Genomic DNA, 12707 nt, shown 5'->3' with positions numbered 1-12707 from the left:
TCACTTTTCAATATTCTGGTAAGTACTAACATCACTGCTTTTTGAGAGGAAAAATGAGACAGCTCCTTTGCAGTCTGCAGAAGCAAAGTTCCGAGAAAGATAAAAAGGTCCATTTGTGGGAGATGGATCAATCGGCCCAAGATAAAATTCGGCCTGCAAACCATAGCCCACCACATCGTCTGTAAAGCAGAAATGCACATTTCATAAAACACTGTAATTGAGTAATAGACTACACACACAATCAGTGCTCCATCAAATTGAAAACGAAGAAGTTAATGAGTAATTAATAAGCTAAATAAAAAATTTTAATAAAAATGCGTTTGCCGGGAGTCGAACCCGGGTCTATTGCTTGGAAGGCAATTATCCTAACCGTTGGACTACAAACGCTTTGAGAGGTGAATTTCTATGTTTCTAAATTAAACTTTTCAGCTTCCGTGCAGTCAAACGTATCGCATGGGACAGGTGCTATCCTGTATCGATAACGTGGGGACTGGGTCATGAGGTCATGACTCATGACACGCTCAGATTTCTATCCCGTAACTCTCTGTCGTACTACAGAATATGCCACTCTGAACCGACCGTCTTCTGTACATTTGAGTTGGCCCAAGCATTTTCATGGAACCGAGTTCTACTGCTTTCCACATGACGTACGGTGCATAAAAACGAGGTGGGGGCACAGTTGTTGCATAGCGGCAGGAGACTGTTTTTTCTACTCCAGACCGGGGCCTGCGGGCATGCCTGCGCGTCTCGCCAAGCCGCGCGTATATGTGAGAGATGCCGTGGGGCACGCGGCGGCCGCGGACGCCGCCAAGCCCCGGTTTTGTGCCGATTCGTGCGCGACAAATGGCGACCTGAGGGGGAGCGCATCGGCACATGGCTGCCACTGCCTACCCCCGGCGCGGCGGGGGCGACGCCGGCCGGCCGGGATCGCGCGGGGAAGCGGCCTGGCTGGGGAATGGTCACGAGCGCACTGTACTACTGTAGTCAGCGTGCGCGCTTGGCGGCTTGCTCGCGCGGCGGGACTCGCTCGCCACCCGTTCTGAGTGGGACGTGTGCGCGCTCGTACCGGGCGGCCGGGCCTGCCGCGATCGTAGCCCTGCTCCCATCATTCCCCGATGGTCCCCTTGCTTATCATGCAATCGAGGGCCACACCGGATCCACGGAGTCCTGCACAGTTGTGTATGTGTTCATGGGAATGAACCGGTATGACTTGAGCATGACTGCATGAGCATGGAATAGTGTAACAAGTAATCAGCGAGTGATGGTACAACGGCAGCAACGCAGGCAGTCCTGCACAGAAGATCAACATTCCCTCCTCGCCCATCCAGCGTGACATCAAAAGCGACGTCCTAGGTCGGCTAGCCAGCCACCATTCCATGCTGGCTTCCACTGCTGCCCCATTCCTGCCCACTCGCTCCTTCCATCCAGCAGCTCCTCCTCCTTCCAAGAGATGGCCGCGGCGGAACCAGCCTCCTCGACAGCCGCTGAGCGGCTGCTGGAGGTGTCGGAGGAGGAGGTGGTGATCGACTTCAAGCCCAATGCCAAGTGCCGCGCCGACCTCCGCCTCCGCTCCCTGCACCCGTCCCTCCCCGTCGCCTTCAAGGTCCAGACCTCCTCCCCGCTCAAGTTCCTCGTCAGCCCGCCGCGGGGCGCCGTGCAGCCGCTCTCCTCGGCGTCCCTCCGCGTCGTGCTCCGCCCGCAGCCGCACGCGCCGCCGTCCTTCCCGCGCTCCCGCGCCGACCGCTTCCTCGTCCTCTCCTCGCTCTCCGCCGCCACCCTCGACGCCGCGGGCGCCACCGACGACACCAGCGGCGGCGGCGGTAGCGGCGTGAGCGCCGTCCGCCTCCGCGTGTTCTTCGGCGGGCCGTACCTGCTCCGCCTCGCCGCGGACGCCGGGGACGCCTCGGCCGTGCGCCTCATCCTGCGCCGGCAGCCGCATCTGCTGCCGTTCCTCGAGCCCCCGGCCGCGGCGCCCGACGCCGAGCAGTGGGCGCCGCTGCACGCGGCGGCCGCGGCCGGCGATGCCGAGGCGGTGGCGGTGCTGGTGGACATGGGCGCCGACACGTCGGCGGCCGACGCCCGCGGGAGGACGCCGCTGGACGTGGCCCGCGAGAAGGGATACGTAAGCGAATCTACCTGCTTGTCCTTCTTACTGTCCTGTATACCAATACCAACAACACTTGCGCAGGGAATTCAGATGCCGCTTCTTTTAACCGGACAAGGATTCGCCATAACAAACCCTTGGGTAAACCGCATATACTAATCTGTCACTTACGAACACAACACGAGAAGAGACACAAGGAATCACGCCATGGACCAGCTGCAGGCTGCACGCAGCTTGTTGGCTTATGCGAGCCGCGTCGTTGCGCTCGTGAACACATGATAGGAGTAGGACGACGACGAACGATAGAAAATAGCTAGTGCAAGGCCATTGTTGTCCAGTAATGTAATAACGGCATTGTTGTGTTGTTTTGCTGGGTGCGTGCAGCAAGAGGTGGTGGACGTCCTGGAACGGTGGGAGCTGGTAATGACGGCGGCGAGGCGCGGCGACCTCCCGAGCCTCGAGTCCCTGCTGGGCAAGCGCGCGGGCGTCCGCGGCCGCGACCAGTACGGCCTGACGGCGCTGCACCTGGCCGCGATCAAGGGCCACTGCGACGCGGTCGCGCTGCTGGCGGGGTCGGGGTGCATGGACATCGAGTGCGAGGACGTGGAAGGGCACAGGCCGCTGCACCTCGCCGTCGAGGGCGGCCACGCCGAGGCCGTCGAGCTGCTGCTCGACATGGGCGCCGACGTCAACGCCAGGACCAGGCGCGGCGCCACGCCGCTCCAGATGGCGGAGGCCATGGGGTACGAGGCTATCGCCCAGCTCCTGTGCGGTAGGGGCGCCGAGGAGGTGGCCGCCGTGCCGGCGTTGTGCGTCGCGTCGTCGTCTTCGTCGTCCATATCGTGCGCCTGATTTCGCTGGGTTCAGTTCAGAAAATGTTCCGGGGACATGATATGGCACTGTATAGTCTACAGATGTGTTTGTTATGTTTTATTGGAGAGTATATCATGCACTGTTAGTGTTAGCATGCAATTGCAATGCTTTACATGTTGACATTATGTTGTCTATGTTTTTTTAAAAGGAAAAGTTTCCGGTTCATTCATCATATCGTTGCACTTTATTTAAAAGCGTACAAAGGTAATAGCATCTTAGCATAACTTGAAACAGCAAATTAACAACCCTGAAGTTTCAAAAATAGGCATACTGTAGTTTGCGCAGGTTAACCAGTTCTCCATCCGAATTTAATTTAGCGCAGAAGGATAAGAGTTACCACAATAATAAGTGTTTAATTTCTGCCCCGATTTGCTCAGTAGAAGTTTGTAATCAACTTTGTAACCTTCTAAACAGTATGGCTATGGAGAAAGTGAACTAAGTACTCTCCCCGTGCTATCTAGAATGTCATAGCAACAACTGAAAGCTATGTTTTGTTAGACTATACTACTACTCATCAAAATAAATGATTTAGCTCACAACTTTCCTACTTGGGGCAACAAGCATTGAGATGGTTTTTCTTGGTTTTCTTTAGGTATATTAATTCCACACTCCCTGAGCACCATGTCCTGGGAAATGATCGAATTGGAGGAGCCTCTTCTTCCTGGACCAGATAAATACAGAAAATCAAACGTCAAATAGAACAATAATCAGTAATATTAATGTTTTCAATCAGCAGTAGGGCAACCCTGAAATACTTACCAGAAAGCAATAGGCACTAGCACCAAGCCACCAAGTCGAGAATAGGACAATATGCCAGCTTTTCTTTACAGGAGCTAGAGGGAAGCAACGGCTTCAGGATTAACGCAGGGTGGCCTCTTTGCGTTGTAGTAGAAATGGGCAATCATTTGAACTATCTCCTCTGAAGTCCTTATCTCTGTAAAATGACCAGTGCGAAAGACAATCACATTATGACCCAGTTCACAGAACTCTTGGCAATTGAAACTGCAGGCATCATTAAAAAAAGGGTGTACTGGGTGCTGAAAGCGGAGGTGGGTGGAAATGGTGGCAATTTATTGACCACCACCTTATTTTCAACAACAAACCTCATACTAAACATAATACAATACCTAAGCTATTGAATTTTCCTTGTGAAGGGGCTTAATATGATACAAGAAAAATAGATTGGGAAACAGAATAAAGATAAATGGTGGGATGTGCTTGTCATTTGACATAGAAGAGGAAGGGGATAGCTCTGCAGATAATGTGGCGAGAAGCAGGGACGGATGACTTGATCCTCCCCATGATCAAAGTGAAGGGCACGGTCACTGTCTGGCATCCACTGATAGAGAGGTAAATTAATAGGGAGCTCCTCTACCTGGTCAAGTACAGAAGCAGAACTATACCCATCTCAGTTCCTCCTTTCTTCTCTGTATCTTGAGGTGCCCATGCCAAAAAAATCTTCATCCTGATAAGGCGCTGCTCCAGCAGAACGGTGTAACTTCTGAGCACAGGTGGTGCTGCCTGTATCAGTTCAACATCTAGGACTGATGTTTGGTGGATTCAATTTGGATTTGTCCTGTGTGTTGGTTCTGAACTTCTGATCCATTTGGATTCTAGATTGTTTTGTGCATCAGTATGAGCTTGCACATGTTACATTGATCAGTGCTCCTCTTAAGGCGTGTGTACATTCGTAGTCATGTTGTGCTACATGTCCTAGGTCTCAACTCTCAAGGTAGTCAGGCTGCTTGCCAAGGGGCAGAACAGTGGTGTCATATCTCCATGAGCAAAAACTGATCCTGCAGCAACAGCAGGGTGTAATTGTTCTCTGGGACAGCGATTATCGTGCTTCAACATATGTAACTTTGAGTGTGAGACTAATCTCCACCCATTTTAATTATTGCTGCTGCTCTGATGCAAAATAGTATACACCTACTAGTGTATATTCTTGGTAAATCAGAACAGTAGCTGCAAATAATGCGGAACGGGTCTTACAGCGTGATGACACTCAAAGTTGTCAGGTGGTGAAGTGAGGTAAGTCTCTGTCTGAGAGAACAAATACTCCCCCTTGGTTGCTCTGCGATCTCAGCATTTTCTCCCAGAGATATTTTCGTACAACCCATATCAATACATTCTTACAAGTTTGAGGGTTGAGTCCTAGGAGACGCAGCACAAACAACCCCGAAGGACAGGCATGAGCTGGCCAACCGCAACAATTGGGTCTGGTTATACCAACGAACAAAACAGTCCACAAGTCAAATGCATTAGAATCAACCCAATCAAACTAACCCAACATTTGTTCTCGTTGTTGTACAGGAACTGGCCAAAAAGGACGCATGGGTAGTGCTGCTAGAGAGTGAAGACATAGAGTGGTGCTCGCCCGTCCAGCACTGCAGGGAGACACTGCTGATGCAGCGCAGCTGTGAATGGAGCAGCACTGGAAGGACATTTTGGTGTGGAGATGAGTGATGAAGAAAACGAAGGAGGAGCTTCAATGGAAACCCCCGTTCACTTCAGGAGCTCAACCTTGCTCATTATGGAGAGGGTCTAGTCATAGATCTCCTTTTCTCTCCAACACTGTAACCGGATCTATCTCTTCCTCTCTTATGTCACAATGCTAAGGAGGTCCCACATCTACTTTTCTATTTTGTTCCACAATTAAAGTGCCATGAGATTGAAATCCTAAAATTGGTGATTTCCTGATTTTTCACAAGGACAATGCGAGACACGATAGGGTCTGCTAGGTTAGCGTGCTAATTGGACATACCTTTCTCTCTGTATAAGATCTTGTTTCCCCTAAGGAACAATAACTGTGGACATTCTCTTACTTGAAGTGCATATGCCAAATCTCTCTCGATATTTATATCAACTTTTACAGTCTGAAAACATAATGAAACTTAGCACCTGAACAAATACCAGAATAATCTTGGCAAATAATAAAAAATATTCATACTCACCCGAGGAGGTAACCGATCTTTAGCATTCCAGTATACCTTAGCAGCCTTTTCCAATTCTTGAAGAAACCTCCAATTGTCAGCAGCTCTGCAAAGCACAACATTATGCACGGTTCAATACTAATCTACTAAATCATCCTGCAAATAAACTAATAGAACTTCAATTTTCATGGGGGCAGCTCAAAGCATCCTAACGAATTTCAGATAGTGAAGTCCGTTTATATGTCAGTCCAATGACATTTCTGATTTTTTTACAGGTCGTTGGATTCACAGTTCACAGACATTTTGCAATAACAAATAGCAAAGCTTAAGTGACGCGTGAATTACATAATGCCGACAGTTTATGAACCAAAATCAGACAGGGACTAATGATTTTTACCTGTTGTAGCGCTCGAAGACTAGGACGACCAGGGGGCTGGGGTGGAATGCGAAGCTCTCCCACTCCAAGCAATTGATTTCCTTGACCCATCCCTTGTCGACCTCCCCTTCCCAATCGATCTCCACCCCGTCCACCGTCACGTTCCTGATGGAGTGCTTGTCGAAGTACTCCGACGCCCGGATCCCCCACCCGATGTCGGCGTCCAGCGGCCAGCTCGGGTCCTCCTCCTCCACCACAGGCTTCTGCTCCTTCTCTCCCGACCCCTCGCCCTCCTCCTCATCCGGGATTCGCTCCTCGTCCTTCCGCTTCAGGATGTCGCCCTTGCCCTCAAGCACCTCGGGGTCGCGCTCCCGGATGGAGGCGAACACCTGCTCCAGGCGGTCGCGGACGAAGTCCTCCACGGCCGCCGCCTCGCCGCGGCGCCCGCGCCGCGGCTTCCGGGGCTTGGTCGTGGGGAACGCTGTGGCGGCTGGGTCCTCCGGGTTCTGGCTGCGGGCCTCGTGTGCGGGCTTTGGTGGTTCCGGGCTCGGGGTCGGCTTGGGAGGCCGTGAAGACGAAGAAGGCGGCGGAGGAGCGGATGAGGCGAGGAGGGGTTTGCGGCGTCGGCCATGGCTGCCGCAGATGCGGATGGGGTTCGAGCAGATGGCGGGGGTCGAGGGTTTAAGGGCGGTGAGGGTGGGGAGACGAAGCATCGCCGCGTCGGGAGAACTGGCACCGAGTGAGCGGCTGGGTTTCGCCGGCCGGCATGCTCCCGTGCTATCCGAACGACGGTTTCTACTCCACCGTTGGCCTCGTGATCCTCTCAATCAAATCGGATCCAACGGATCCAACGCTACTTGTGCACTCGGCCATTCGCACGGACTCACCCTAATGCTTTCGGGGAAAATCACGCTAACGTCGTATTTGAAACTTTCGATTCGCATTTGAATCTCTAAGGCTGCAAATAGAACTCGCCTCTCGTTCGTTTTTTTTAAAAAAAAACGTTTGAAAAAAGAATTCGCCTCTTGATAGAAGTGTTTGGGCCTAAATAAGACCAGAATGGGCCATATCTGGGCCTTTGTTCCAAGGATGGACCCAAATACAGTCCATTTCAAAAGTAGCACCACCCTTTTCCTCCAAAACAATACTAACGTATGATGATTGTGTTGTGTTCCTTTCACAAAACGAAACTCTCAAGGGAAAACGGAAAAGCAGGATAATGGTCTACATCTCTCTCCCCCTGCAACTGTAACCCTAATCCTCTGCAGTCTTTCCCATCATTCGCTTCAGGCGTCGAAGGCCATGTCGATGAACATGCGCGGCGTGCCAGAGCAACGCACTTGGGCTCGCCGGGCCGGCCATCAGGCATCAGGGTCAGCCGGCGACAGGAAGTTCGGTCTCAAGCAGAGGCCGGCAGCTCGATCAGCGTCGCCCGGCACGGGGTCAAAACTCTGATGCACCGCGTGCCCACCGCCGCGCGCCTGTCTGGCTGGCCCAATCGAAGGAGCTACGTACTCGACGAGGCTGGAGGGGGGGAGGGATAACTCATAACTGACTTGTCATCTGTCCACAATGCTCGTCAGAGCTGTAGGGCATGGCACAAGCGCAGGACTACGGATTACTTAAGTTAGAACATGACCTTTTTTCCGCATAAAACAATTGCATATATATGAGTACATTTTTATATATATCCTGCTACAGTACTACCTCCATATCATTTTATTTGAGGCTGGCTAATTCAAAACTGAAGTAGATTGAGCAGAACCGAATCCATGAGGTTGTGTATAATTGTGCAGAACTCACACGTTTGCTTTCCTAGAAAAAGTAGTTTATTGTATATATGGAGGCAAAATCAAGGAAAAATTCTTAACAATGGAGAATTATTGTTACTTCGAGTCTTTGACAATTACTATTTCAGTTCCAGTGTCTATCGCTATCGCCCTATTCTCTCTCAATTGCCTATTCTCAGTTCCATTTTTATTTGATAACATTATTTGTCACGATAGATAATTGGCAGTCTTTGTCAATTAATTTTCCATTTTAACATTATTTGTCACGATAGATAATTGGCAAGATATAACATTCATGTTTTTTTTTGGCAAATGACAGGTGTGATATACCCTTCCCTCTCCCTCATGATAACAATTAATTTCCTTATTATTTCCATTGTGTAATATTTGTATTTAAAAATTCAGTTCGGCTTGCCATTTCTCGAAGGGCATGCAGGGGCGGATCCACCAGAGGAGCTAGAAGAGCTCTAGCACACTTTCCCTCCCTACCCGTGTGCAGCTCATGGAGGCCCCCTAAGTCCCTCATACAAGGAAGAAAAATAGAAAAAGGAACATGGATGGGTGAATGAGCCCCCAAGTCTCCTCGCTGCGTCCGCCGCTGATGACAGGCGTGAATTGCACACGTGTAAGATCTTTGCTAATTGATTGGGAGAATGGGAGGCACCATAATTATTTTCCTTCATCCTTAATATGTCTAAAAACATCTAAAAACACTCAATACGGTTTGGACCGAGGTATCTATAAAGGTAAATTTATAAAAAAAAGTGGTTTTGTCGAAATGTGGTTATTTCCAAGACTTAGTCACTCAATTTTCTTTAATAAATTGAACAAATATACATTCTGGTCTTACCAACTAGAAAACAGTCAAAATATTCATATAGACAGGGAGATGGAATAAAATAATGAATTGGAGAAGGAGGGACGTCACAAAAATTTCTGGTGTAGGAAATATCCAAATAAAATATAGACCAGCTATTAAAAAATGGCATGCATGGCCGTAATTGACGGACTGACATAAACATGAAGAGAAATTCATGTGTGTAGGGTCTAGAAGCACCAGGATTTTCCCATTATGTCTTTTCAGGTGACATGTACTGATGTACATCATGTGCTTACAAACCACTGCAACACGCAAAAAAAGCAGCAAGAATTCCTACCGGCGCTAGCTGAGGCACAAAGTTGACCTTGACCCTTCATTGTCTAAAAAAAGTTGACCTTGACCTTGCAGCACTTGGGTGTTGGTATGGTGCTTGCTTCCATTCCATGCTACTGTGTACAGTCCCGCATGCACTACGTATACTACACGCCACACGTAGGTCGGTACGTGCTGTACGTACATGGGGGGATTCTTTCTCCATGGATGGGGGCCACCCAGGCCAATGGCCCGCGTAGCTCCCGTCAGCCTCAGGCATCACACCTCCTCCCCGTTCTCTGCAGTAACATTCATCTCCCCTTCCTCCCGTTCCGAGCTCCCCGTCGCTCTCCGACTCCGCTCCCCCGCTCCCCTTCCCTTTCCAACGTCCCATCTCGATCCACCCCGGTCGCGGCCACCAGATCTCTATGCTTTACCGCACCCCGCGCCCACTCAGCGCGATCGCCCGCTAGCTCCATCGGTCGCTGCTACGAGCTGCTAGCTCGCAGCTGCGCTTCTGAGTTCTGATCCTTCTTCTTGCTCCCTCACTCGCTGGCTCGCTTGCCAGCTCCCTCTCGTAGCTACCTGCATGGATCCATCGGGGCCTGGCCCGTCGTCGGCCGTGGGAGGAGGAGGAGGCGGCGGTGACGCGCCGGCCGTGGCGCCGCAGCGGCCGGCGCAGCTGAGCAGGTACGAGTCGCAGAAGCGGCGGGACTGGAACACGTTCCTGCAGTACCTGCGGAACCACCGGCCGCCGCTGACACTGGCGCGGTGCAGCGGCGCGCACGTGATCGAGTTCCTCCGGTACCTGGACCAGTTCGGCAAGACCAAGGTGCACACCGCCGGGTGCGCCTACTACGGCCAGCCGGCGCCGCCGGGGCCATGCCCGTGCCCGCTGCGGCAGGCCTGGGGCTCCCTCGACGCGCTCATCGGCCGCCTCCGCGCCGCGTACGAGGAGAGCGGCGGCACCCCCGAGTCCAACCCCTTCGCGGCCCGCGCCGTGCGGATCTACCTCCGCGAGGTGCGCGACTCGCAGGCCAAGGCGCGCGGCATCCCCTACGAGAAGAAGAAGCGCAAGCGCGCGCAGCAGGCCGCGGAGGCATCGTCGAGCTCGTCGTCCGCTGCCGCTGCCGCCGGAGGGAGCGGGGGCGGCAGAGCTGCAGCCGCGACCGCCGCTCAGGCTGGAGGGAGCAGCGCCGCTGCACCGAACACCACTTGATGAGTACAGTAGACCTGCAGATCTTGCTTAATTATCGTCTCCGCATCGCAAGATTTGAGCTTTCCACTACTTTCGATCGCTACATATGCTTCAGTTGCTTCTTGCGCATTTCGTCCTTTCGTCGTAGCTTGTTTATGGATTCCCATTTTTTTTCCTGATCTTTTAGGTCAGTATATGGCTAGAAATTGGAGTAAAGTAGTAGATGAATTGGGAAGTGGGCGGATTAATGGGTGCACCTGTGTGTTCATGATCTGATACACACACATATATATCCTTTGTAAAGCAATGAAGATTTGAGGCCATGTTAATGGCTTCCTAGCTACATACGGAGTGGCTTGCTAATAACATTTCATCTCACTCTCCCAATCATTTTTTTTGCTTCCAAACTCGCATCTCATACTTCTTGCTCCTAGTTAATGGAAAATTTGCATTTTCGATCTACATGCTATATGATGCACCCAAAGCATGAACTTCATAGCAGTGCATATATAGTGGTAGCTGCCTATCTTTTCGCAAGCATTTCTTGTTTTGTGCGTTTCTTTGCTGAATTTCCTTGCGTGTGTTTTCTTGAGTGGCCGCATTTCATTTTCTCCTGGATGAACGTTAACGGGACTGTTCAAATGGGGAGGCATACAGTCACGCGAAGCCGGCATTGATGGCGGTGCTCCCTCCCTCCCGGGCACGCATGGCGCACGCCCCTGACGGGCGCTACAGTTCCCGGCTGCCCTATCTCTCAGTGACCCGGCCGGCCCTCCTCCTCCTCCATCTGACCTTGACCATCTCCCATTTACCATGTACGCGCATGCTCGAGCTGTCGAGCACAAAAATGAGGCGGAGCAGCAGGGGGAGGTCAGAGAGGTGCGTGCAGTGCGTGCGTGCGTCATCAGCTAGCTCGGTGTTGTGGGTTGTAATGGCGACGAGAAGGAATGGGGGAGATAGAGAGAGAGATGGCCATGGAGGAGCGAGGGATAGTCGGGTAGGCATGCACGCGCGAGGGGTTTGGCCTTAAATAGAAAAGGGCGCGGGGAGGCGGAGGGGAGATGTGTGATCCCTGCGCTGGTCCCCGGCCGGCGGACTGGCCGGATGGGACTGTAGACTACGGATCATAGTAGCAGCAGCAGCACGGGGGGAGATCAGGATTCAGGACCATGGCAGATGGCACGGCGTGCCGCGGGCGCTCCTCCCCCGCGCGCACTGAATCTCTGACCACACGTGCACTCGAGCTCTCACTCACTGCCACACTGCCGGCAGCGCCATCTCTTTCACACGCGCCTGCCGCTTGGCTTGATCCGTGCGTCGTCGGTCGTCCTCGCCGCCAGGCGCACGCACGCATCTGCCCGTTGCCAGTGCGCGTGGTCCTTTGTGGATTTGCATGCCAAAGCGTCCACTCGATCTCCTACTTTTTTTTTGGTTTCCAAGTTAAGTCTTTCACACACAGACACACTACTCTCTTAATTTTAGTAAGTGCTATATATACATACTTGAGTGGTGGATCTTCATTTCTCATTTAATTTTCTACTATGTTTCTCAAGTTACCTGTTTACCACTCCCTTCCTGATGATGAGTTTTTCTAGATGAGCTAGGAAATTCTTGACTTCCGCCTTTTTGCACCAAGTAGAGCTGCACTCAACTATTAACCTCATCATAAACATGTAGATAGAGATGCACACAGCCATTAACCTTTATAGTAAACATCTAAATAGGTAGCCATCAGGCTTTCAACCCTGCTGTACCACACCATTGCTGCTTCCAAATGAGGATACATACTGAGCCTAGTAATTAACCAACCGCATCAAGTAATCCTTTTCTTGTTGTCCACATGATCCGATGATCATTTCTTGTTTTCCATGTGACCTCTCTCTGACTGAGTGCTTGCATTGCTTTCAGTCTCAGATAGCGAGAACGAAGGTGAACAGTGGCTAGCTAGTGGTCACCACCGGTCTTAGCTTAGCCTTTCTCCCTCACTTTGTCAACAAAGGACTGTACGTGTGGGTCAAGAAGCAGCAAACCCTTGCTCATGTCCACACTTGGCCTGGGAGGAAATCAGGAAAAGCCGATCGGCCTCTCCATGCGCCCCTGCTCCCCTTTGGTATCCTGTGATCCTGTGTCAATTCCCAGCATCAACCGGTGCGCGGGCCTCTCCACGCACGCGCTCGCGGCGCCACTGTATCCGTGCAGGGCATGCACGCCGGCCGCAACTTGGCTAGCTGCCTGCCTGCCCGGGCGCCTGCAGCCTGCTTGCCACCACCGTGTTTCTTTTTTTAACTCCCCCCCTCGCGT

The 12707-nt window shown here is 51.8% G+C and overlaps 3 protein-coding genes and 1 non-coding gene across 4 annotated transcripts; 2 read left to right on the top strand and 2 right to left on the bottom strand.

Moving 5' to 3' along the window:
* Positions 1 to 315: 315 nt before the first annotated feature.
* TRNAG-UCC (transfer RNA glycine (anticodon UCC)) lies at positions 316 to 387 on the bottom strand. Its single transcript has one exon. It is a non-coding gene; the product is annotated as a tRNA-Gly (tRNA).
* An 814-nt stretch (positions 388 to 1201) lies between these two features.
* LOC117858122 (uncharacterized) lies at positions 1202 to 3149 on the top strand. Its single transcript, XM_034741127.2, has 2 exons — positions 1202 to 2122; positions 2489 to 3149. The coding sequence occupies exons 1-2, from the start codon at positions 1451 to 1453 to the stop codon at positions 2954 to 2956; spliced, it is 1140 nt and encodes a 379-aa protein (XP_034597018.1). The 5' UTR covers positions 1202 to 1450; the 3' UTR covers positions 2957 to 3149.
* A 104-nt stretch (positions 3150 to 3253) lies between these two features.
* On the bottom strand, positions 3254 to 7078 carry LOC117858124 (thioredoxin-like fold domain-containing protein MRL7 homolog, chloroplastic). The gene is made up of 5 exons (XM_034741128.2): positions 6308 to 7078; positions 5932 to 6016; positions 5742 to 5853; positions 3737 to 3911; positions 3254 to 3638 (listed from the first exon to the last, which is right to left on the bottom strand). The coding sequence occupies exons 1-4, from the start codon at positions 6997 to 6999 to the stop codon at positions 3811 to 3813; spliced, it is 990 nt and encodes a 329-aa protein (XP_034597019.1). The 5' UTR covers positions 7000 to 7078; the 3' UTR covers positions 3254 to 3638; positions 3737 to 3810.
* Positions 7079 to 9309: 2231 nt separating this feature from the next.
* LOC117855511 (protein G1-like7) lies at positions 9310 to 10772 on the top strand. The gene has a single exon (XM_034737886.2). It carries the CDS (start codon positions 9798 to 9800, stop codon positions 10425 to 10427), a length of 630 nt encoding a protein of 209 aa, XP_034593777.1. The 5' UTR covers positions 9310 to 9797; the 3' UTR covers positions 10428 to 10772.
* Positions 10773 to 12707: the final 1935 nt, after the last annotated feature.

Source organism: Setaria viridis, chromosome 5, assembly GCF_005286985.2.
Source record: "Setaria viridis chromosome 5, Setaria_viridis_v4.0, whole genome shotgun sequence".
NCBI lineage: Eukaryota > Viridiplantae > Streptophyta > Magnoliopsida > Poales > Poaceae > Setaria > Setaria viridis.
The sequence above is the reverse complement of the archived record's forward strand: the minus strand, read 5'-3'. Positions and strand labels throughout refer to the sequence as shown.

Coding starts and splice junctions, on each gene's coding strand:
- LOC117858124 (XM_034741128.2), bottom strand. CDS start 6,999: ATGCTTCGTCTCCCCACCCTCACCGCCCTTAAACCCTCGACCCCCGCC. Junction 5,854..5,931: donor AAGATCGGTTACCTCCTCGG/GTGAGTATGAAT, acceptor TTATGTTTTCAG/ACTGTAAAAGTTGATATAAA. Junction 3,912..5,741: donor GATCTTATACAGAGAGAAAG/GTATGTCCAATT, acceptor GTCATTTTACAG/AGATAAGGACTTCAGAGGAG.
- LOC117855511 (XM_034737886.2), top strand. CDS start 9,798: ATGGATCCATCGGGGCCTGGCCCGTCGTCGGCCGTGGGAGGAGGAGGA.
- LOC117858122 (XM_034741127.2), top strand. CDS start 1,451: ATGGCCGCGGCGGAACCAGCCTCCTCGACAGCCGCTGAGCGGCTGCTG. Junction 2,123..2,488: donor TGGCCCGCGAGAAGGGATAC/GTAAGCGAATCT, acceptor GGGTGCGTGCAG/CAAGAGGTGGTGGACGTCCT.